This window comes from Lepisosteus oculatus, chromosome 23, assembly GCF_040954835.1.
Source record: "Lepisosteus oculatus isolate fLepOcu1 chromosome 23, fLepOcu1.hap2, whole genome shotgun sequence".
Taxonomy (NCBI): Eukaryota; Metazoa; Chordata; class Actinopteri; order Semionotiformes; family Lepisosteidae; genus Lepisosteus; species Lepisosteus oculatus.
In genome coordinates, this window is record NC_090718.1 from 13,952,942 (window position 1) to 13,977,274 (window position 24,333).

A 24,333-nucleotide genomic window follows, 5' to 3' on the forward strand; every position below is an offset into this window, starting at 1 on the left:
GGTTTCAGAAAGCTCATGACGGGTTTTCATATTTTCTATTTTAATAAAATAGTTTATGTCATATACGCAGCCTATGTACTTAGCTGCGTTGATACAGCGTGCGCTAATACTTGAGTGTTCATACTCCTCTAGAGCTTTCAGAGACACAGCTAAGTGTCACATTCACCAGCAGAACAAGTGATCGAAAATCAATACCTCGCAAAAATCAAGTATTAGGTCATGGCTGAAAGGAATAGACGCTAAGAGTACTGACGCTAGATCACACACACCTGTTGAGAACGAGGAGTGTTATACATCAGCCACCGACACTAGCTCTGCTGCTGAACCTGACACAGACGGCACTGCTGGTGTTAGCAGCGTCAGAAAATGGCTACAAGGCAGTATGATCCAAATGATCTAAGTACACAGTGCTATTATGTGTGTGTGTGCACATGCTCATGTTGGTCATTGAGATTTTCTTTGTTTCCTATGAGACGATGACATGTAGGTGGTACTTACACCTACATGTCTTTGGTTTGGTTTGGTTTGGATGCTTTGGTTTGATCAGGGATGGTACTTGGTCCACAAAATTTGAGAACCACTGCTGTAGGCCAAAGCTAAAGGCGTGAGCAAGGAGTATCACCCAAACTTCACAGGTAGCAGCCACTTACCTGCAACACTTTATCCCCCTGTGTTGGTACGGTTTCTGTAGCGATAAAGAAAAGTAAAAAGCCATTATCCATGACAGCAGAGCCTTTTCTTACACTTCCACAGTGGTAGAAGTTAAAACTATACCCACTTTAGAGACTGTCGCACAGCAGGGTAAGCAACATTTTACCTTTCTCTGCATCCTGCTTCATGTCTTTTAGGTGCTGATACAGCCTGAAGCACTTGAACCTGTTCAATCTGGGAGGAGTGAAAAACTCATTATTAGTTCAGTATTCGGCACTGTGTTCAAGCTGAGGGTGAATTTCTCCGGCTGGACAGGAGCAAAATTTTAAAGGGCTCACCTCTCTGCCAGGCGCTCTTGAGTGAACCGGGCGTCAGGGGGCACCTTCATGGCAAAGAAATCTTCCCTAAATGTGGGAGCTGCCCTGTGCCATTTTTCTCTCGGCTGGAAAGGGATTTTCCACATGAAACGTTAACAGCAGCAAACGCCGCCATGCAGTTGTTGGAACTGGATGTGACTTGGCCAGCCCATGCATGGCGTGGTTGGCTGAGAACCTCATCAAAACATGGTTGTTTTTTTTTTTAATATTACCTTGTTTCGTTTGGTAGTCTCCTCAGTGATGTCGCAGTGGGAGTAGAAGAGAGCTGTGCTTATTGCAGAGACAGCTTGGTGAAAGGCTCTCATAAACTCTCTTGTTTCTGTGCCTGTTGAGTACAACATCACATTTATCCGTTTACAAATGACAGAGGAAAGCAAGAATTGTGCAATAACCTGCCGCAGCTGAGACAGGCTGCTCTCTTATGAGCACTTAAACTGACAGTCCTTTTATCTTCGGAATGAAAACGGCGAGTCCCGTCGGGGCAAAAAAAAAAAAGGCTTTATTGGATTAAAAAATGTTACCTGAAGCAATGAAAGCCATGGAGTGCAGGAGGATGGCGATGAATTCTCCAGCGCTGTCCAGCTTGGCCTTGCGGAGATACAGGATCTGGTTGGTCCTGTCGTAATAGAAATCTCCGCAGCAGTAACTTTCCGGCCCGGGCCTCTCCCGTGTCCTGCTGGGGACAGCCTGGGCCAGCAGCAGAGTGACCGGCGGGAAGCCGCAGGTGCTGGTCAGCAGGCGCAACGCGTGGCACCCAAACAAGAAGACGGCAAAGTGCCGGGGAGGAAGTTCGCTCACGTCGGCAGGCACCAGGTCTGCCCCTGTCGGCTCCCCGGGCACCTCAGGCACTGGCTGAGCTGGAAAAACTGAAAAAAAATCCCAACAGTGAGACAGCTGTCAAGAAATAATACTAATAATTGCTTACACTTATATACCTCTTTTCTGGACACTCCACTCAAAGCACTTAATGTAATAAGTGGGGGCTCTCCTCCACCACCACCAGTACTCTCCCCACACACCAGCTCTCAGTGGGGAGGAGAGCAGAGTGACGAAGCCAGTTCAGGGATGGGGATTATTAGGAGGCCATGATTGGTAAGGGCCAGAGGGAAATTTTGGCCAGGACACCAGGGTTACACCCCTACACTTTTCGAGAAACGCCCTGGGATAAACCTTGGTTTGACATCTCATCTGAAGGACAACACCTTTTTTTACAGTATAGTGTCCCGGTCACTATACTGGGGCATTAGGACCCACACAGACCGCAGGGTGAGCGCCCCCCTGCTGGCCCCACTAACACCTCTTCCAGCAGCACCCTTAGTTTTTCCCAGGAGGTCTCCCATCCAGGTACTGACCAGGCTCACACCTTCTGAGCTTCAGTGGGCTGCCAGATGTGAATTACAGGGTGATATGGCTGCCAGCAATGTAATTCGGAAAACTGCTTGATGTTTTCACCTACTGTGTGCAGTCCGATGCCTTTTCATTTAGACTTTGGGCACCTGCTGCCCAGCCGTGCTGACACTCCGGCTTCTTTCAAGAAAGGGCTCGATGAGATCCCTTTGGATCAATAACAACCTAATGGGCTAAACAGGCCCGAACAGCCTTCTCTCTTTTGTGACCTGTCTTATGGTTTTAGGCAAAGACTCACTGTTAGAACTGTTTTAGAATCACAGTCTTTACTCCCACCTTCTGGTCATATGAGTCAGTATGAGGCCAGTGTTAGGATTAATCATAAGACCGGTGCTTTTTTTTTTAAACAGGGTGACCGCGATTTAGGTGTAGCTGAGCTCTGCTGACAGGGACTTGTATAGATCACCTGAAAGGGGAGCCTCTTACCCTTCTCCAAACAGGAGCAGCTCTGCAGGGACTCCTGTATCTGCTGCAGGGTCCTGGAGAGGGGGGTCAGGGCCAGCAGGTCACCGAGATCCCTCTCGCTCACACCGGGAGCTGCACTCGGGAGCTGCCCTGCTGCAGAACACAAGGCAGAGAATACCAGGCCTTCCTAAAGCAGCCTGACCTCCACTTTAGAGTGAGATAGGTCGAATGCTGTCAGCTCACCTGAACTGGGGGGAAACGGTTCGGGACCGGGTGTCCTTTTGGGGTCAAAAACGTCTAGAGAGGAATTGTACAGGGACTCCTGGAAAGCCTGTAAAAAAAACAGATGGAGTTACAAAGCCTGACCCCAGCGTCTTCTGGTTTCCCTTCCAGCCGTGTGTCTGTTCTTTATCAACGTCTAATTGGATTTAGTTTCCTACCTGAGATGTTCCCATCTTTAGTAAAAACTGCAGAAAAAAAAGAAAAATCTAAGTTTGTCATGTCATTTACCAAACTGTTTTATACCATACGGTGTCTCAGGAAGCCGGAGCCTACCCATCAAGCAACTAGTGCAAGGCAGGGTACGCCCTGGACATCTCAGGGCAAGTGCAAGCCAATCATACATGGGGACAATTTGGAGGCCACGGTAAAGGCCGAGGGGGGAGATTAGACCCAGACACTGGGATATCTTCCTACTCTTATCGAGAAATGCCCGGGGATCTGTAATGACCACTGAGAGTCAGGACCTTGGTGTAACATCTCATCGAAAGATGGCGAGGTTTAACGTCCAACACCTATTTCCTGTAGTTTGCAGTATGTGATAATGAATAATGATGCACGCCTAGGAGGGCTCGAGAGTCTGGGATACTGTTACCTTGCAGTTCCTGCTCTCTGCCTGACTTCGCTCCTTGGTCAGGTGCTGCAGGAGAGTGTTCTCACAGTCCACTCTGAAAGCCACGCCCTCCAGAGCCCTCAGCACAGCCTCCATCAGCTGCACAGAGGAATCTGCAGGTGAAAGGCAGGGGTCACTTTGACTGGAATTCCACCCAGAATCAGGCTGTTGCTGGGCATCTGAATTGAACATCTGGAAATTGCTCTACAACAGTCTCCACTTGCATGGCAGATTCAGAATTTGCTGATATTAGATAGTGCTATCAAGTTACATAACTAGTTGCGATAAATGAGAATAGGCTTTTGTAGGAAGATTGACTGAAAACTAGGCCATGTTCTTGAGTCAAGAAGGCTGAGTGAACATACTGTATGTCCCTGAAAAGCTTCCGTAGGAAGCTTTTATGTTGGCTCAAACCTGGACCATGGTGTTGCCTTGAGCCAAGATGGCTGCTAAGTGCACGGTATTAGAAGCAGGTGCTGAATTATACACACCTGGGCTTTGTTTGTGAGGCACTCGGAGATGAGTGAATGAAATTCCTTACATGAACCGCTGTGATAAGCGCCCTTGGAATTAATTTCCCTACTGGAGATGGGAAAAAATGCTCACAAAAGAGTAGTTTCTTGAGATTCAAACTGAGCTGTGTGGGGTTGGGCAACTGATTGCTGCTTTGTGTCAGGCGTGCTGATAGTTGGTATGGAGAAGTATTCCCTGGCCAAAATGGGCTCAGCCGGGGTTGAGAGGGAGATGTTCTTAGTGGGAGGTAAATTAGGCAGACTAACAGAATGCAGGATCTGGCAGGCTGTGTAGTAGTTTGTGAAAATTCATATTGAGGAGCACACAAGGCCTGGATGTCGAATAGTGCAGAGGCATATTTTTTAGCTAGGAGAGAGATTAAAAGACGTGTGTAAGAGTAGAGAGAAATAGTGTGGCAGCACAGGGGAAATTATAACAAGCACTCTGTAGTAGCCACAGCGCCCTCTGCTGAGTAACTCTCTAGGAAGAGAAAGAACAGACAAAGGATATTCTTTCACATAGAATTCAAGAAGGACAGTCTGAACATGGAAAAAGAGCTGTGTGCACAAGGGCTCACCGGGGCAATGGAGAGAAACCACTCTGAAGGAAAAGATTAAGAAAGGAGACGAACGAAAGGGGACCACAAAAAGAGCAGTGATCAAAAGAGACTTGATAGTGGCCTGATAGTTGAATCATGCTACCAAAACAAGCAAACAAGGCCATAGGATAATGCTAAAGAGTTGCAGGACCTGAGGTCACACTTGGCTGTGGCCTAGCATGAAAAGATTACATTTTCCTTCAGATATTAAACAAATTCTCTCAAAAACTATCTACTAAATCTACCAGGCTGTGATTGTTACAGCATCATTATGTTAGTACAGTATATTCAAGAAAGCACACATCTGAGTTCAAACTGCAGGGAGATCATACATCTATCCACTCCCTAACCACAGTATGTGTTAAATTAAACCATGCTGTGACAATTCTAGAATAAATCGTGCAACATATGTAGACCTGTTAATGGTTGCCCCTCTGGATCTGTGCTGGAGCGATTAGTTGTCTTCACACCATCTCCAGAAGGTGAGCCAGCACCAAGAGCCTTGCCCAGCTGGGTCAGTTCAGTGGAGCTCAGCTGCTCCACTATTTCCTAGAAACAAGGGGTCCAGACACAAAAGGGATTTAAAATCCTGGAACCTATACCTCCATGCAAATGTATGAAGACTGGATAATGTACATTTTTTAAAAGAGGGCCAGTTCCATTTCCCACCTTTTTACAGCTTTTGCATGAGTTGGATCCATCTACATATCTGCTAGTAGAAAAATGCTAATTGTGGATCCTGAAAGCACAGGGTACAAGGCAGGACTTCACACTAGAGACACAGGGTGCTGATGCACACAGCTAATCTGACTAGCACACCTTTGCGGGGTGGGAGGAAACCAGAGCATCTGGAGGATTCTTATCCTGACATGCAAACTGCACCCAGGTGCCAAGAGCTGGGAGTCGGCAGTATTAACAGCCAGACCATGGAGCTATCCTGGGTTACATCCTATGGCCTTCGATCTGATGGTTGTTGTTTGCAGGCAGCAGATTACCTTTGCGGTGTCGATCTGCTGGCAGATGTTTTTGTAGAATTCTTGCGTGTCTCTGCGGTGCTTGGAGAGCTGGGAGGTCAGGTACAGGGTCTGGTCCTCCAGTTTGTCGTACAGGGTCTTCACGTTGAAATCCTCCAGCTCCCTGGGCCCCTTCCTCACCTCTGCAACAGCAACAGCACACCCCATCAGCCCAGGGACTTTGAAATATGAAACGCCGCTTCATGGAAGCGAAGCTTATACCCATGAGATCTGCAGAGCCTGTGTTCTTAAAAAATGTCATGTCAAGTTTGTTGGCATGAAATAGGAGCAGAAAAACATACTGTACAATTAATCTTACTAACTTTTAAAATAACAGACCTGAAAGGTTTGTCGCTTTTTGTTACTTTTCGTGCTCGATTATTTGAAAAACCCAGGTTTGTTAAAACCTGGGATTACACATGGACAAGCACCAATAGATCTGGAGCCAAAGCCACCATTTAACCGACACCTAATTCAAAAAGCAATGCACGAATTATGGATTTTCAAACTCACCTCCTTTAAAAACCGCTGGTTCCTCAGCCTCTGCTCCTTCTCCCACAACCCTGGTGCCAGGAGTGGTAGGAGACTCCCAGCTAAGGGGAAAACCCACAGTCAACCCTTCAGACAGCCCTCAGCAGACACACACATGGGATAGAAAGTAGGCTGGGAACAGGACAACTAAAGTAAACTTCACTAGAATTAATACCCAAGAATTAAGTGTGAACTGAATGGTTTATGGTGTTGTAGTCTTCTCACAAGACAAGGAGTCTGAGACCCCCCTGCAGGGTGAGGAGTGACCAAGGGGCAGCTGCAGCAGTGGAGATTAAGTGGAGGAGGGATAAGATAAGATCACTTTATTGGCCATATACACTTTCTTGTATTAGGAATTTGTCTTTTCGTATACCCCAGCTTGCTCTCCATGAGACACACAGACATGGAGAGAAGCTTGGGGTCAGAGTGCAGGGTCAGCCATTTATACGGTGCCCCTGGAGCAGTTGGGGTGAAGGGCCTTGCTCAGGGGCCCAGCAGAGTAGGATTCCTCTGCCGGCCGTGGGATACGAACCGGTAACCTTCCAGCCACAGAGCCACCGCACCGTTGCAGAAAGACGTATGCGAGGGAGAGAAGGGGATCATGTGCAGGATTTATAACATTTAGGTGAAGAAAGGCGTCAGGAGTGATTACGAATTACTACAACTGAGCCTGATTGAACATTATCCCTCCCAGACATCTGTTAAAAACTCCCAATTACAGAAATGAAATTGAAGGTTTGGGTTCTAAAAAATCTAGGAAGTTAACGGGCTCAGCATGAAAACCAAAGAAAATGAACAGGTTATTTTCACAGCACAGACCTGAAGAGTTCCTGAGAAACCTGGCCTTTTTACGACACAAACGCAAAAATAACAGACTGCTTAGAGAAAAAAATCTGGGGCCATGTGAGACTCCGGTGGCTGACAGAGTGGTTTAAGAGGTTCAAAGCCCTGTAGGCACTACCTTCCCCCGCTGCAGATATAGCCAGCAGGAATGCTGGGCTCTCCCAGGCTGCGCCATTTGGGTCTGTACTTCCTCAGTGGGTTCAGGTGGGTGTGAGCCGGCTTCAGAACCAGGGCAGACGTGGTCAGCACAACTACCACCAGGGCCAGGAATCCGAGAACACCTGCGAAAAATGGATTCATTTGAACCCTAAATCCATAGGAGAGTGGCTCCTGATCCGTTTAATGAATTCCACAGGACCATTTTGCCTGCTTTTTAAGCACCAGGTTAGCACCAGTCAGAGGCTCTATGTGTATGGGTTAGGCCACATTTAGATCAGTTTGTCCCTCGTTTATCAGGTTTTAGATTTATGATCATAGTATTAACAGAAATAGTTCATACTACTGTTTAGGATTTCCATGTTTTGTGTTGTACTGTGTGATTATCTGTATTATACAGTGCCTTAAGAAAGGAAACAAATGAGAGGATGGTATTCAGCCCATCTAGCCCAGAGATCTGCTATTTCTTGAAAGAAGCCAAAGTATTGGCTTCAACCACATTGCTGGGCAGCCTGTTCCACATTCCCACAAACCTTTGCGTAAAGAAGCACCTCCTGTTTTCAGTTTCAAATTCTGGGTCAGTATTTTATGTTTCACAGGTGCAAGACGCTCCTGGGATGAAGTTTCTTTGATGGATGGACTCAACCGCGCTGGCCAGCCGGTTGACCAACGGCCCACGGCGGGCCCTACCTGCGATGGCGCTCCAGTCCGGCTGCAGGTTGAGCCGGTGCCGTTTGAGAACGCCGTGCCTGACGAGCTGCACCGGGGAGGAGGGCTGGAACGCCGCGGCCCTGGGGTGGCACTCCGCCCCGCGCTCGGTCACCACCACCACGAGGCTGCGCTCCGGCACCGCGTTGTCCAGGAACACGTACCTCCCGGCCTCCGAGAACACGTGGGCAAACCTGCACGGGGAAAACCCGGAGCTTGCAGACGCGTCTGCCCCCACGGCTCATTTAAGAACCTTTCGAAAGTGAGAGAATGTTGCAAAACTGCCTGCGGTTCAGATTTAATTGTAACTTTCCATAGTCCTTTCCCAAGTGCCTTGGGTAAAAATGACCCTCTTCTTCAAGCCTCCTAGACAGTACAGTACAAAGGAAACCCTTACCTGGAGGAATTTAACTGCGTTTCCTTAATCAGGTGCTCGAGCCGTCGAAAAGCACCAAAGTCCCAGCTAGGATTGCTGCTGAAGAGATGATCTTTCTGGTATATGGGAAAGTGGCTCAGACTGCGGTCTTCGGGAAACAAAAAGATAAAGGAATCGGTGACAAAGACATAATGATCCACGGCATTACAAGAATCGTACAGTATAAATGGATTGTGGCTTTTTTGTACTGCTAAAGGTCCAACACATGTAATTCCATTATTTTTCCCGTGATGAACACGCAGTTTGAAGGCCTGCTGCGATCACCTTTGTGCCATGTTAGAAAACACCATGTAAAATTCCTGTGTCGCTGTCTTAGTCAAGGGCTGTCTTGATAGTAAGTGGGTGAAGGCCTTAACAACAGAACAGGATAAACTGCAGGACGAGCTGAGAGAAGGACTCACTGCTGTGGCTGATGGTGCACTGAAAGAGCAGCATGTCATCCGGTTGGATGCAGGCGATGGGGTTGGGAATGCGGGATAGGGAGGTTCTATTTGTCTCCATGTCTCCACTAGAAGCTCTTTTCTTCCTGAATCTACTGTCAGCGGAGACTTCGCTTGCCCGACCCAGTCCTGCAAATAATGTACAGAACAGTACAACCAAATGGATTCTAGATTTATATAGATCAATAGTACTGTAGGCCAAGTTAGTCTGGAGAAACAATTAATTAGTTTTGTTATTTTGAGAGACCAGGAACAAAGCACCACAAACAGTCTCTGCTGTGGATCCTACTGTCTTGCAGGGAGTCACTCAACATGAACTGTATAGTGTCCCTCTTGTACATAAGAAGGATTTTTCCCTGTTTTTCTGGTCTCTAATTTAGCTCATGCAAATCTTCCCAATTAGACTATATTTCAATTGTTTAAATAAGAAAAAGGGTACTTTAGCAAATTAACTGCTTTATTTTTATTATTTTTAAGAGTCTTTAACGTTACTGGTACTTGCTAAATTATGTTTCATATTTTAAAAGGGGGGAACACTGTGAACAGCACCTACTTTTAGATTTAAATTTAAAGGAATTTAAGAAGTCTACCGTATATATAAGTTAAAGCACAATTAAAAAAACAACCTGAAAGAAATGTGTCTACGAGGCTGCTGTCTGTCAAGATCCATCCGAAAACGCCTTCAGGGCCGAACTGAACAAGGTGGACATTGTCACTGGCCTGGACTTGGACATCAGGGCTCAGGACATCCCCCACAGGCTGGAGAAAAACAAAAGTCTGAATAAATTCCTGGAAGTCCTTGTATGACTGATTCCACACACTAAGTTTCACTTAATTTTCAATATTCAGGATATTAACAGTACAGTACGCTTTCCCCAGATCAGTTTCTCATTGTCAATATGTCTGTATGCCTGGGCTGAGTTCCATCTCCCTGTTTGAAACTCACTCTGCTCCAGGCGTTTCTCGTCTCCTTGTCTCTAATGTTCAGGACCAGCTGGCCATCAGATCCAAAACTGGCAGAAATTCGGGGCACTCTGGACAGACAGGAGGCGTCGCAAAGCTCTTCAGCAGAGACATACTGCTTACAATGGCAGCTGGGGAATCAAAAACAATCTTATTCACCCGTCCTACAGCCGCCGAGAGAACACGCTTCCATTTCATTTCATTGACCTCTATGACAATATTACTGAATCTTTAACCGTACACATGGGACCAAGCGGAAGCATTTTTTCTGCGTGTGAAGATGGAGCCTGACACACCTCTTCTGTCTATGGTGTTTTACAGGCTCAGTGAGCTCTACAGAGACACCAGTTCACAGCAAACGGCACGAAGTCACGATATCTGAAATATGTCTTGATCAACAGGTTAACATGCAATATCTGCATTTGATTTAAACTTATATTTCAGTAATACAGTACATAGTAGAAGTCTGGGGGTTGTCTGGGTGATTAGGATTTTAGGCCTCTGAAAGACCTTGTCTGTAAATAATACAGTATATACATAGAGTAACAGTTTTTTTGTGTGTAGTTTTATTTACTGACTAAACTGCCTGGTCAATTCCTGATTTACACCATTTTTGTAACCCTCCCATTTGTAGCAATATTCTTACTGTAGTGGTGGATAATGTACAGTAATAGGTTGCCAGCATGTAATGGAGTCAATAATGGACAAACCAGTTATTGAGATTGGCTATTTGGATGTGGATGAATCCTGTTTCACCATGTGTTAAGTATGCGTGTACATTATACTGAGAAACGGTATGAATGCTTTGAAGCATTTTGGGGACCAGTAGCATTTTTATTGCTTTTGTAATGCCTCTCTGCATATGTGAAAGAAAGATAGTGGACCTCTTGACATCATGAAGTTCGGGGGCTCCTTCATGGTCATAGTGCACCTAATGTTGCCCTCCTCCGCTGCCAGGCCCTTGCCCTCTGACTTTGGTCAAGAGGGTCTTCTCTAGAAGCGATTCCTAGGGTACTCGTTCATCCCACTCCGGATCACCCCAATCCCCTCTGGCCCCTTGTTTTGTATGGGTCCTGGCGGCCCTGGACTCACACTCCGAGCTCCGCGCTGAGGCTGCCCCCAGCGGCCCCGCAGGCGGCGGCACAGGGGTACTCCGCGGGGGAGACGCACTGGCGGGATGCGGCCAGACGCACCTGCCCTGCCCTGCAGCGCTCGCTCACCTGGGGCAGAGGTGGAGAAAAGCCTCGTGTCACTCACTCTAGTGCGGCTGGTTTCCTCTGCATGCACAACACTATTCAACAACAGTACCGGAACTTGCTCTACAAAAATAAATCATACAGTATGTGGTCTTAAAAGAAAAGCAAGCCCTAAATAATAAAGGTGAAGGGCCTCTCTTTTTCGGTCATTCGGACTTTAGCAGACAAATGATTCTGCTCTGGTTTTGCGTCATGTCTGCATTGTGCTTTGAGAGATTCAAAGTGTTCACTCAATCGTGGCATTGAGTGTAATTATTCCATGAAGGGGATTTTGCTTTTTCCCATTTGAAAAATGCAGAGCAATGAAACAAGGGAACATGATAGCATGATGGTACAGAAAGCCGGGTGAGTAATAATCCCAACTACTCAAACCAGCTGAGCAGATTCGAGTCATTTACTGGCGCGCTGGCCTTGCTCCTGACCTCCGGCTGGCAGTCCAGATCGCTGTCACTGAAGGAGCTCTTCTGGTCCAGCTCGTTGTAGAAGACGAAGCCCGTTCTGCACACGCAGGTGCCGTCGGACTGCTGAAAGGCCCGGTTCAGGCCCAGGCAGGTACAAGAGGCTGCCCCTGAGGAATGAGCGCAGAGTTCAGGCTTTTGGATCTTTCAGAGAGGTGCTGAGCAAACAAATCTTCAGTGAAGCAACCGAGAGCTTCCCTGTGAGCATCCCTTTGAGCCTCTTGCATAGTCCTGTCAAATCTGTGGTCATATTTACTGTAGTGATCATAATAGGAACTATTACTTTAACTTTAAAAGTACTGCATCTAAATAATGGAGTAAAAGCCTTCCATCTAAAGCATGTCATTCACCATGAATGCAAAAGATACCAGTCTGTGCAGTAGTTAAAGTAAATCAGGTATATAAAAAAGGAGCTTCGCTGGTGTTCTTATACTTGTGCTTATCTAGGAGGAAACCGTAATGATCATTTTAAAATACATGCGTAGCTTTCACCCTGTGTTGGTTTGCAGCTGTGCTTTGTATCATACAGGGTTGCACAGCTCCCTCCTGCAGAAGAGGGACTACGCCCCACCCCAGAAAGCAGTGTGATCACCTGCGAGTGAGAAGGACGAGCTGCCACAGGGGAAACAGGCCTTCTGGGCAAACAGGTGATTGAAGGTGCCTGGGGGGCAAGGGTTGCACTCCCCACGATGCTTTGCTCGGGTGATGCTGCCATAGGAACCGGGAGGGCAGGGCACCGGCAAAGCAGACCCCAGGGGACAGTAGTGCCCAACAGGACAAGGGTTACTGAGGTACAGCTCGGTCCCTGAAAGACGTTCAATTGTATAAAACTTCAGCTTTACCTTTTCGTTACTTTGAAAATCATTTGTGTTAAACAAGTCAGATAAATGGTATTTAGTTTCCATCACATTCATCATTTCAATACCCTCCATCAGGAGTGGCTAACTGACTCTGGAGAGCCCCAGTCCTGTGGGTGTCATGGGTCAACCTTTAAATCATACATTTCTGAACACTTCCAATCAATTTCATTTTGACAATGCTGGTAGATGATGTGTTCAGTCATGTAGTTCAGATATCATTTGTCTTTTATCTTTTATTGGATTATTTAAAACAAACAGAATTTATTGGCAAGCTACATCCCCACCTGACACTGAATAAAGTAAACTTTAACTTAGCTAAATAAGTTGAAATAAACTTAAAATTTAAACCAAATTTTTTCACACAAATTTGACTCTGCTGACAATTAATAAAAACACTGTCTCGTTTGCCCGATTCATGTTCCTTTTTCGCAGTGGTTAGCATTGCTGCCTTTCAGCGCTGGGGCCCTGGGTTCAATACCAGGGCTACACTGTCTGTGTGGAGTTTGTACGTTCTCCCTGCGTTTGTGTGCGTTTCCTCTGGGTGCTGCGGTTTCCTCCTACAGTCCAAAAACATGCTGGTAGGTTACTTGGCTTCTGGGAAGATTGGCCCTGGTGTGTCTTGGGATGGACTGCTGTCCTGTCCAGGGTGTCCCCTGCCTTGCGCCCTGCATTGCTGGGATAGACTCTGGCTCCCCCACAACAATGAATTGGAATAGGTATTGAGGAGATGGATGGAAGTTCCTTCTAAACCTCCGTGCCCAGCAAAATCAATGTGCTTAAGTGCGACCGACACGTGAGCGCTCCCTGTTGAGTCCGGCCATGTGGCGAGGCCACTGCTAGAGCCTCACCTGCGGGACAGTGGTACCCAGAGGGGCAGGGCAAGCAGGCCAGCTGGGAGGCCACACTGGGGCGGTACGTCCCGGCCTCGCACGGCCTGCAGCTCTTGTCCCGCGAGTCTCTGGGACCGCTGACGTTGACCGGCATGAATCCGCCATCGCAGGACAGCGGTGCAGAGCTGTTTGCAGGGCAGTAGTAAGGAAATAAGCACCTGCAGGATGGGAGAGAGGTCAGAAAGGGCTCTCTGCGCTGTGTCACGAGACATACATACATACAGTGGGCTTGTTACCGAATTCTTCATGCAGACAAATTCACACTAATTCCATTGAACACTGGCTATGTAACAGTGCAGAACACAGACAATTAGAAAATTGTGATCGCTATTTAATTTAGAGCACTTTACAAGTGCATTTTATGGCTATAGTATAGCGTTTCATTTTCTCAACCTTTTCGATGGTTCCACTGAGATATCTTTAATTCTTCAAAATGGTTTGTATAAACTTCGGGGCTCTTTAAAATAGCCAGAAGAATAACGATTGAGAAAATTAAAACACCCTTATAAAAGACGAACACATTATCTAATGTCTTGTCATTCTGACTCGGCAGAAAGTGCCGTGTGGCAGGTCTTGGACTAATCGTTCTGGGTTGTAGTCAACAATTTAAAACCAATTCTTTTTTAAAGAAATCTTCGGGTCCAGTTCATCTGAACGGATATCGTGAACGCTCTGCTTTGGCGAAACGCAGAGTGCCGGAGGCGAGAGTCAGGGAGGACTGGTCTGGACTGGTACAGCCTGTGGATAAAACCGACGTACTGCTGCTGTGGTGTGTCGTACGTCTCTGATCCCTCGGCACAGAAGTAGCCCCCTGGGCAGCTGGCAGGAAGTCCCGTCTGGGGTCTGCAGTATGACCCCGCCCTGCATGGAGTCTCCATCATGGAGCCTAGACAGCAAGAGCATGGACTGACTCTGATGACACACAAGTGAACTCCTCAGTTCTCACTGCTCAGCATTACAACACTTTAGTTCAGCCATGAGGTCTCTAACTGGGCTGCTGACTCAGTGTTTGACCAGGGTGAGATTCTGCCTGGACACTTTGCTCTCGGAAATCCAGCTTATCTGAAACGTGTCAAGTTCCGCTCAACTGTTTGGCGGTGTTGATGTTGCATTTTTTACAGTGTATCCTGTAATATTTTTTTAACTTTCTGTTTGAAGCCCTTATGCTTGGAATCCTTTGATATTAGCATGCCAAACCTCTTAACTGCACAGCGTTCATGTATTTTGTGTTTGCTGAAAGTAAAGGCATTCTTTGTATTTCATCTTTCATGCAACTTTCCTTGTCATCTTGAACTCCTCTGGACTTGCTTCTTCATGAGAACCTCAAACCAATAAAAAAGTAAAGTTGATAAAGATGTTGTGGCTACTTTTAAACAGAACACTAATCTAAGACGGAAGAGTTATCTTAAAACAAATGGGTAAGTGAGATTTAAAATAGCCATTTTTCACAATTTGTCAAAAAATGAATTTGAGTGTCAAGATCAGTGCCATTCAAGGTCACGAACAGCCCAACTGGTGGTCATGATCATTATTTTTGAAGGACATGATCAGTTTTATCAGAGGTCACAATCGATGTCTTTGAAGGTCATCAGCATCACTAAAGGAAGGAGTGAGATGCCTGTGGAGGGAGTGTACCTGGTGGACACTGGTAGGCAGGGCGGCAGGGTGTGCCATAGATATTGGGCCGTCCTGTCTGGCCGGGGTCAGGGCAGTAAGTACCAGCCCGGCAGGGTTCACACTGGCTGGGAGAGGCTCCGCCGGGCTGAGGTCTCATGGTGCCAGCAGGGCAAGGAACAGGAGAGCCCGTCCCACTGCACCAGAACCCTGGGGGGCAAGGACGTCCCGCGTAGTCTGTCAGACCTGGGGGAAAGGAGACACTTCAGCTGTCGTAGTTCAGGTGGTGTCACGGATGTCAGAAGGGACGAACCGTGGAGAGGCAGGAGAGCGTAAAAGACCCTCTGCTTAGCAGCGAGACAGGGGTTAGCCCAGGCTCAGCTGTTCAGGAAATGCCGTATAGAAACCTATCCCCTCAGGCAGGAGACGTGGGGCCACCTGGTACTAGACGGGTTTCAGGACATCCGAACATCAATGCTGAGCCAAGGCAAATGAAAATCCCAGAAATATATAACCCCACAGAGAGGGAGAGAGACACCGGAAGGACAGCAAAGCACCGGAAACAAGAGACAGGACAGAGAAGGAGCGCCCTCTGGCTGCAGAGGGTGTGACAGGTGGGTAGCTGCGTCAGGATGTGTAGGCTGCAAAGGAACAAGTAAAGATTAATTCCACGCTAATAAGAGAAGAAAAGAAACATTTCGGCTGTGGAGCCTTCTTCAGGTGTGGAACTCCCAGAGTAATTCCAGGAGATCCAGGTGCGGCACCCGAAAAAGGCTCCACGGACAAAACCTTGTGTTTCTTTTCTTCTCTTTTCAGCGTGGAATAAACCTTTACTTGTTCCTCTACAGCCGTCGAGAGCAAAGCAATGCACGAGAAAGAACACTGCTGCGTAACCCAGGCATAAGGCACTGAAAATGCATGCGACTGACATTGCATTAAACTGGACCTGCCTTGGATTTGTGTACTCCACTGTCTCCACAACTTCATCTTATTAAAATAAATTCTTTCCATTTTAAGATCATTTCTGTGTAAGATGCTGCGGAATGGTGGTGATGACACTGGACTGGAGAGATCGCACATGTACAGTACAGAATGCACATGAAGCCCTCCAGGATGCCTGCAGGCCTGACCTGTGGAGTCGCAGTGGTAGCCTGCAGGACAGGTCTGGCACTCCCCCCTGCTGCCCGCTCCAGGGGCAGCTCTGTAGGTGTGGAGAGGACACTCTCTGGGTCCTGCTGCTCCCTCAGTGCTGTTGCCGGTCAGCTCATCACAGTAGTGACCAGGAGGACACAGGTAGTGGGTTGGGTCCCCTACAGAGCCAGAAAGAAACACCCCTGTGTCTCACACGAGGTGGGATTGGTCACGCGATTAACCCTAGCGGGATCTATAACTCTGTCAAATGCTCTGGTAAAGGGGCTCTCAAAAGCTGAAAAAATAACTTACAAAGAAGTCATGATTCCTGCATGTTTTGTTTATTTAAAAAAAAAAACAGCAAATCATGTGAGGCAATGGTCCCCCAATGACGGTTTGCTTTGTGAAACATTGGCTTTGAGAGCTGTCTTAGTTTTCGGAGCACTAAGACTCAGACCTGTGAAGCGGGAGGAGAGGGAGGGTGTGAGCGCTGTACCTTCTTTGCACCAGTGTTTTGCTGGGCAGGGCACGCAGTCCTCTCTCCTGCTGGCCCCTGGGGAGGCTCTGATAGTGTGGGAGGGACAGGCCTTGGGCTGCTCGGAGCCCTCTGGACAATAGAACCCTATAGAAAACAGTAACACTTGGCTTTTACTGTAGCTCAGAATTTTGTATTAGAAAACAGTATAAAACAGTGATCTCCAGCCCTCATTCTGGAGGGCAGGTACATCTACAGGTTTTCAGTAAATGTGGGCTCCTAACATGAATCAGCTCATTACTGTCTTAATGTGGACCTAGTGAACAGCTCCTCAGGTGCTGGTGCTTTAAAGAGACACTGCAGACACACTGGGCTTCCAGGATCAGGACTGGGAGCCCCTGATATAAGATGCAATGTGAATAAATGGGTACTCCTGAATGAGTGATGGGCTCTTCCCACAGACGGTTGGGATCTTGTTGGTAACGAGCAGAAATGCTTCATTAAGGTCAAGGCGGTGATGGGATGTACCTTCAGGAAGACACCTTGAGGCGCAAAAGTCGGGAAAGACCATACGAAACCAAAGAAGTTGTCCCTTTTAAGCAGCTGATGCAAAGAAAGAGCTCAGCCTCCTTCTTCTGCTAAAGTGAGTTACCTGCCGGGCAAGGGCTGGCACAGCTCTCTCCCCCCTCGCACCCGCTCCAGTCCTGCAGCACCGGGCCCTGCGGAGTGAACTCGGAGCTGCCCGACACACACAGGAACCCCGCTGCGCAGCGCCCCTGGATCCTGCCTCCCCTGGGCAGCCAGCGAACAACAGCAGCTTCAGGGGAACTTCATCGTCAACACTAACTCTCAGGTCGCTCCACTCATCCTCATTCATTCCAGGAGGCTGCATGCAACAGCCAGACAAAGCTGCGATCATGGCAAATACAGTCACACCACTGACTTTCTCCATTCAGCAATCACTTTGTGCATTACTGGCTATCTTGGAATGGAGGAGAGGACAGGGATATGAGGATACGGAGCACAAAGGAAAGATAACGTGAAGACGGGCAAGAGAAGTTAAGAATTGGGTTTTCGAAGAAATGGGAATCTAGGTAATTGAATTTACAGGAATTGCGTGTGTAACGACTACGCCCCTGCGTATAACAGGGATCTCAGCCGCCTGGGCTGATGGAGGTCTCCTTTAGCTCAGCCGGCAAGTTCCCTGTTGCGTGACGCCGGAGACCTGGGTTCTCGAACAGGCAGTGAGGGAAGAACTGACAGGGCAGGAGCAGCAAGGGTGGAAACCCCAAGAACCGTTACAACGGTGGCCCTAACGGGGATGGCCCTTCGCCGAGGACGGCGAATTAAGCAGGGGGAGAATATAACGAATACGCCCCTGCATATAACAGGGATCTCAGCCACCCGAGCTGAGGGAGGTCTCCTTAAGCTCAGCCGGCAAGTTCCCTGTTGTGTGATGCCAGAGACCCACGCAGTGAGGGGCAAACTGGCAGGACAGGAGCAGCAAGGGCAGAAACCCCAAGAACCGTTACACGTGGAAGGCAGAAATCGATCATGATTCATTCATCTATGAACGGAAAGATTTAGGGACAAATGAGTTGGTCATCGGGCTGGACAGATCCCACAGATATGCAGTTATAGAATCAATCTGTTTTTTGGCCACAATGCCCATTTCCTGCAGTAACAGGATGCAGTTTCTTACTGATCCAGTTGTTACACAGACCTCTGGGACCTCACGAAATGAGGTGAGGGGTACCTGCAGAACCTCCCTGGGGGGCAGGGCAGGCACTCCTGCTCCTCCTGCAGCCCCCCCTGCTCTGGGGGGGTGAATGTCCCACGGGGGCAGAGCTGAGGAACCTGGGTGGCTGCAAGCACAAGCACAAGGCACTCGAGTACATAAAGATAGCAGAGCTACGAAACCAACCTGCGACACAGCTGTTGTACTGTATCCACAGTATGTGTGTGCATGTTCTACCATTTTTGTAATATTCTAATCCTGTCTTTTTACGGTTTTAAAGTAAAGTAAAAGAAAAGCGGAACTAGGGGAATGCTGTAGAGCTGAATTCCCGATATACATCGAAAGAAAGGAGCGAACTGTAAAGAAAATGGCACTTTTAAAAGCTATGATCGTCTCCAAACTCAACTGAGATGAAATGAGTGAGTGGCGGAGATGCCTGCTGCAGAGGTATGAGTAAGTCTACACTGTACCAGCGGGACAGTACGAGTGTGGCGGGCAGGAATGGGGGTCTCCAGTGACAGCCTCTTCACAGTAGAAGCCAGGCCGGCAGGGTACACAGTAGTCTGAGCCAGGGTTAGGCTGGTACTCTCCTGTGGGGCAGGGGACTGCGTGAGCTGAGCCGGGGGGGCAGTAGTGACCCTGAGGAAACAGATGTTCAACAGTGATCGTCGATGTCAGGATTATAACCTAATTGAAAAAAGTGCCTAATTCAGGTCCTAGAGGAACACCACACAGCAGGATTTCCAGGTGTCTTTCAATAACATCCTTTCTGCAAACTTGGGAAAAAAAACAAGCAGACAATTACTTGGGTAATTTCTGAGTCTAATGCAAAGAAAAGCAGAAGACGTAAGCAGCGTCATTCTGTGCAATCACTATATACTGAATAGTTAAGAATATAAAGTAAACCCATGTCCAGTGACAGCATATTTGTGTTCCATTGCAATCCATATTACTGTAACTTAAGTTGTGAATCTGGGAGGTTCATCGACTCAGCGGGCTTGTTAATTGGATTAACTTGTTTCAGCATACACAGCGCAATTAACCTCAAGTCGCTCTCACACCAACACCGCTCTGAGCTCTACAGTTAATGACTTGGCATTCTGAAGGTACTGCACGCGACTTGCAGGAGCCCTCTGTGCAAGAACGAAGAGAATGAAGGCTCAGCTCAGTAGTCAGCGAGAATCAGCCCGCAGAGGGAAAGGAAAAGCCTGTGCAGTTGAGATCCTTTTGTTACCATGGGCTGACCTTGGGGCACAGGAAGGCATGGGGGCTGATTGATGTGGAGGTGGAAGGGCAGTAGAACCCAGCAGCACAAGTGCCACTGGGGGAGGCCTGGCCTTCTCTGGCACAGTAGTGACCCGCAGGGCAGGGCAGGCAGCTCTCCATGGAGGACCCCCCTACGAGGAAGACAGCATCGTGAGAATCTGTCGCCCTCAGACTGTTCACTTCTCTATGGTCACATTTATTACTTTTTCCTTTTTTCTCCCAACCTAAATTATCGTACCGTATCACTTACTGCATCCTGTTGGAGTCGGCTTTTTGAGGTTGATCACCAAGGAAAGCCAAAAACAATCATATTAAGGAATCAATAATGTGTTCTTTGGTCAACGGTGGGGAGGCATAAAATGCAGAGGATTTAAGTTAAGACCGATCCTATGGAGCAATACTCCCGTGGAAACCGTGACGTCAGCAGACGCCTCAGTGTGAAGTCACTGCTCCTTCCAGCCAGATACCATGAGCCCACCTGTGGAGTTCCTGATGGTGCCCACTGGACAAGGCAGGGGGGACGGTGCTCCAGCAGGGCAGTAGTGACCCTCCGGACAGGGGCCATTCCTGGGAAACTTGGCAGAACCCTGAGGCACAGCGTATGTGGCCCCACCTTGACAATAATAACCCGCAAGGCATTCACCTGGATCAGGAGACGGGGAGAGAAACATAGCAAATGTATTATCTTGGCTGAACCTGGAAATCAAATTCATTTGTAATGGGGGGGGCAACCTTCAGACGTTGTTTCTGTGTTTAAGGTTATATAATAAGTGGCTGAAACACAACCCTGCTTGTCTCTTTCCAAGTGCAGTGCAGGTTAAAAAATTAATTTTGCTTCCTTGCTGACAGTGTTAGTGCAGCTTTGGAGAACATTTGTGTCTTTCACTGTGAAATTTGTAATTCTGATCCATGTATAGCCTGGTCCCAGTCATTGATCACAGCCATTGGTCCTTTCAGACAAGTGGGCATGAGAAGTGGGTGTGGACTTGCCATGAGGCTCATGGGCTCCCTCCGTGCTGCAGTAGAGTCCAGCTGGACAGGGCACGCAGGCTGAGGAGGACTGGGCACCAGGAAGGCTGTTCAAGGTCCCCACTGGACAGGGCAGGGGCGTGGCTGTCTTCGGGGGACAGAAGTGTCCTGAGCATGGGGCAGAAACAAGAGGATACTGAATAGTGCAGCTGTAAATAATCTTTTTCACATCACATGTGCCCGTCTCTGGTGCATAGATTAAATCCGGCTATGTTGCTCTTCTCATATGTCAGCGAAACCATCCACATTTCCACATCACTAGAATTACTGCTAAGTCTCTGTACGATTGCTGTGGGTCTAGTTACTTAAAATTGGCATGTACTGTACCTAATGTCCCTACGTGAGTTTCCTGCTGGCCGTCACCTGATATTATGCATTGTCTCCACACCGTATAATTAAAAATAGTTTGGTCAGAACCTTGAGATTTGCCTGGGGGTGCTCACACCCCCAATGCAGGCTGAAAATTCCTGGCAAACGCGCAGTTGGAGAAACAGTACCTGCTGGGCAGACTGCAGGCTGCTCTGCGCTGGTGGAATTGCACATGGTGCCAGGAGGGCAGGGTAGGCATGCTGCAGCTCCTGGCATGGGACCGTAGGTGCCAGGCTCACAGGGGAGGGCCGCACCTGTCCCCATGGGGCAGTGAAACCCACTGGCGCACAGGTAACCATGGAGGCCATCAGTAGGGCGGGCACTGACACTGCCCCCAAGACACACATACCTGCAGAAAAACCCCACAACATAGTGCGTCTGGAACCTGGAAGTATTAATGCATCCTATGATAGACATATCTATACCGAGCTGAATTTTTATAACTTTAGCAGAAAATGGAGTTTATAACAAAAGTTCGGGAGGGATGACATCAACCAAGTTCAATCAGACTCAGCAATCCTGATGTCACTTCCTCACCTAAACACTATCCATACTACGCACAATCCCCTTCTCTCCCTCACATACATCTTTTGCATCCCACCTCCACCCCAGCTCCTCCTCTGCAGCTGCCCCTTGGTCACTCCTCACTCTGCAGGGGGGTCCCAGTGTCCTCGTCCTCTGGCCAGGAGGTCAGCCCTCAGCCTCAGCGGGTTCAGCCAAATTTTCACTAAATACTCCATAACCTTTTCAGAACACTTGATCCTCGAGTGTTGTTATTTCTAGTGAAAGTTTTCAAATGTCAAATATTACATTGTCAAAGTCCAGCAAAGCAGATTCAGAACAGTAAACTGTATAGCAGTAGTTATCAAAGTCATGGAATCTCTTTATAAATGTCAGCTCTATTTACAGTATTTTCAGACAACCTTGTTTTTGGAAGAACCACAGGTGTTGTTTTCTGGAATAGGTAAATATCTTTTTCGAATACTGAGAATAACCGCATTAAAGCAGATAAGATTGTGGCTTAAACCGCCTCAAACCAGTAAGTGAAGTGAAGCCATTAGAGAAGTTTGTGAAATGGAATGGATAACGCATAGTATATAGAATCAGAATCAGCTTTTTTGAAGATGGATGGAAAAATTGAGAAAGATCAATATTATGTGAAGTGATGTTATGTGAAATAATGAAGGATATAAGTACTGTTTGTTTAATTTAATGATTCATTTATTAATATAAAGTTAACTAAATTTGATAATGTAAATATAAAGGATACTTCCACTCCAAGAAATATCAATACAAAAAAATATATACATATTACATTTCAGATATATTATGTATTTTATATCTATCCTGCTTTTTTGAGGGGTAGGTGATAGGGGGGAATTGTGGGGTTTTTAATATATATATATATCTTTGTGTAAGTCTTTTGTTTTATAGGTTTTATTCATATGATAATTATGGAAGATATCTGATGGCAATGAGAAACAAATATAACAGAAAAGTAGTACAAGCAAAGAGCTCAAGAGCAGAACGGTCCATCCGCAGCCGGAGGTCAAGCACTGGGGTGCAAGAGGAACGTAACCAGTTACCCCGAGTCGCAGGGCGGCGCCTCCTCCGGGTGTGTCAGGGCAGGCCGGTCACAGAAGCGTCCCGGGGGGCAGGGCTGGCACTGCTCCGCCCGGCTCAGTCCCAGGAAGCTGGAGTAGGAGCCCGGGGGGCAAGGCAGGGGGTAGCCCGTGCCAGCCGGGCAGAAATGACCCGCAGGACACAGGTTCTTTCTGGCCGAGGCGCCGTCCGCCTTCACCTGGAGACATGCAGTACAACAGACAAGGCCTGAGAAGCAGCGGAGGGGCTGCTGGTGCAGCTTTGTCCAGATCACGGTCTCTTTCACCGGGCCAGGAGAACAAGAGTTAGGAAGAACAGGAGGAGGGGAACAAGGACAACAGAATCAAACAAAACACACCGGGTCGGAAGGAACAAGAAGCAGAAAGGTTACAGGAAGGTACAGTACAGTGTGAGCTTCGGAGGCAGAACTACTGCATGTGGAATAATAGAATTTCAGCCCACAGTGTGCAGATACTGTACCATATACTCCGTGGAGTTGGGGCTGCTGGATCCCGGGGGGCAGTAGTAACCAGCCTGGCAGGGCCCTGTTGCCTGGAAGAGGCCATGGAAAGCGCAGTACATGCCTGTGCAGAGTCAACGACAGCATAAGCAGGAGGAGAGAGCGTCGCAAGACACTCAGAGACAAGAGACCTTCCACGCTGAATCAAACCATCTGGTCTAGCCGTGTTTCCCTGAGGCTTTTCACGCAACAGCTGCCGCAGAAGCTTACCCGGAACCCTACTGGCACCTGACCTGCTTTTTAGTGTTTTACCAGTTAGCTCTATAACTGTTTCTTCTACAGCTTTCGCAAACCCCGTTTGAGTTTTGACAGTTTTCTCCATCTCTGAAGGCTGTATGATTGCACAGGGCTGTGATACAAGGAGGGTCACTCCGGTGCACAATTTTACCAAAGTCCTCTTTTCTGAAGCCCCATGAGCCCCTGCACCTGTTCAGGCTGATAAGCCAACCCATAACTGCTGAGAACGAGCAATAACTGATGAAGTCTTAAAATGACAAATTGTGCGGCCTGAGGTTTAAAGATTTCACCTGCCGGGCAGAGCTGGCAATCCAACACAGAGGTGGCTCCACTCTGAGGTCCGATGGTGCCCCGGGGGCAGGGGTATTCAGTGCCCACTCCTGTCCCAGGGGGGCAGTAATACCCTCGAGGACAGATGGCTGGCTGCACCACCCCACCTTCTGCACAACAAGGAAATACACAAGACTGAGAGTCATTGTTAGCACCGCCTTCTCCTGTAGCTGCATGTTGCACAAACTAACTAATGGCACAGTAAATGTCAGTTCCTGGTATCAGTAATGTGATCACAAATGAAAGCGTTATGATTTGAACAAATAATATGCATGTACTGCCAACATCTATATCACCCTGCAATGTATAATTGGCAACCCACTAAAGCTCAGCAGGTATGACCCTGGTCCGTACCTGGATGGGAGACTCCTGGGGAAGCTGAGGTTGCTGCCAGAAGAGGTTTTAGTGGGACCAGTAGGGGGCGCTCACCCTGTGGTCAGTCTGGGTTCTAAAGACCCAGTATAGTGTAAAAAAGGTGCTGTGTCTCCCTATGAAATGTAAAACTGAGCTCCTAACTCTCTGTGAGTGTTAAAAATCCCAGAGCATTTCTTGAAAAGAGTAGGAATGTTACCATGATGTCTCTGCCAAATTTCTCCCTGACCTTTACCAATCATGGCCTCCTAAT

At 47.8% G+C, this 24,333-nt stretch overlaps 1 protein-coding gene across 2 annotated transcripts in view; it reads right to left on the bottom strand.

The window, feature by feature from the left end:
* Positions 1 to 24,333, bottom strand: part of LOC107075609 (neurogenic locus notch homolog protein 3) — a 32,085-nt gene that overhangs the window by 1,665 nt on the left and 6,087 nt on the right. For both annotated transcript variants that reach the window (XM_069182818.1, XM_069182819.1), the window contains 35 exons: positions 23,669 to 23,818; positions 23,102 to 23,205; positions 22,606 to 22,820; positions 21,148 to 21,368; positions 20,612 to 20,758; positions 20,100 to 20,264; positions 19,601 to 19,752; positions 18,826 to 18,994; positions 18,374 to 18,482; positions 17,270 to 17,409; positions 16,639 to 16,764; positions 16,142 to 16,321; positions 15,033 to 15,257; positions 14,157 to 14,283; positions 13,356 to 13,555; positions 12,240 to 12,452; positions 11,612 to 11,757; positions 11,026 to 11,153; positions 9,917 to 10,064; positions 9,597 to 9,729; positions 8,932 to 9,099; positions 8,492 to 8,618; positions 8,077 to 8,288; positions 7,349 to 7,511; positions 6,370 to 6,449; positions 5,839 to 5,999; positions 5,260 to 5,392; positions 3,715 to 3,845; positions 3,084 to 3,171; positions 2,862 to 2,993; positions 1,550 to 1,894; positions 1,241 to 1,353; positions 990 to 1,093; positions 818 to 885; positions 651 to 685 (listed from right to left, as the gene is read on the bottom strand). In XM_069182818.1, coding sequence (XP_069038919.1) covers positions 651 to 685; positions 818 to 885; positions 990 to 1,093; positions 1,241 to 1,353; positions 1,550 to 1,894; positions 2,862 to 2,993; positions 3,084 to 3,171; positions 3,715 to 3,845; positions 5,260 to 5,392; positions 5,839 to 5,999; positions 6,370 to 6,449; positions 7,349 to 7,511; positions 8,077 to 8,288; positions 8,492 to 8,618; positions 8,932 to 9,099; positions 9,597 to 9,729; positions 9,917 to 10,064; positions 11,026 to 11,153; positions 11,612 to 11,757; positions 12,240 to 12,452; positions 13,356 to 13,555; positions 14,157 to 14,283; positions 15,033 to 15,257; positions 16,142 to 16,321; positions 16,639 to 16,764; positions 17,270 to 17,409; positions 18,374 to 18,482; positions 18,826 to 18,994; positions 19,601 to 19,752; positions 20,100 to 20,264; positions 20,612 to 20,758; positions 21,148 to 21,368; positions 22,606 to 22,820; positions 23,102 to 23,205; positions 23,669 to 23,818 — 5,258 coding nt within the window. The remainder of the gene's footprint in view (positions 1 to 650; positions 686 to 817; positions 886 to 989; positions 1,094 to 1,240; positions 1,354 to 1,549; positions 1,895 to 2,861; positions 2,994 to 3,083; positions 3,172 to 3,714; positions 3,846 to 5,259; positions 5,393 to 5,838; positions 6,000 to 6,369; positions 6,450 to 7,348; positions 7,512 to 8,076; positions 8,289 to 8,491; positions 8,619 to 8,931; positions 9,100 to 9,596; positions 9,730 to 9,916; positions 10,065 to 11,025; positions 11,154 to 11,611; positions 11,758 to 12,239; positions 12,453 to 13,355; positions 13,556 to 14,156; positions 14,284 to 15,032; positions 15,258 to 16,141; positions 16,322 to 16,638; positions 16,765 to 17,269; positions 17,410 to 18,373; positions 18,483 to 18,825; positions 18,995 to 19,600; positions 19,753 to 20,099; positions 20,265 to 20,611; positions 20,759 to 21,147; positions 21,369 to 22,605; positions 22,821 to 23,101; positions 23,206 to 23,668; positions 23,819 to 24,333) is intronic.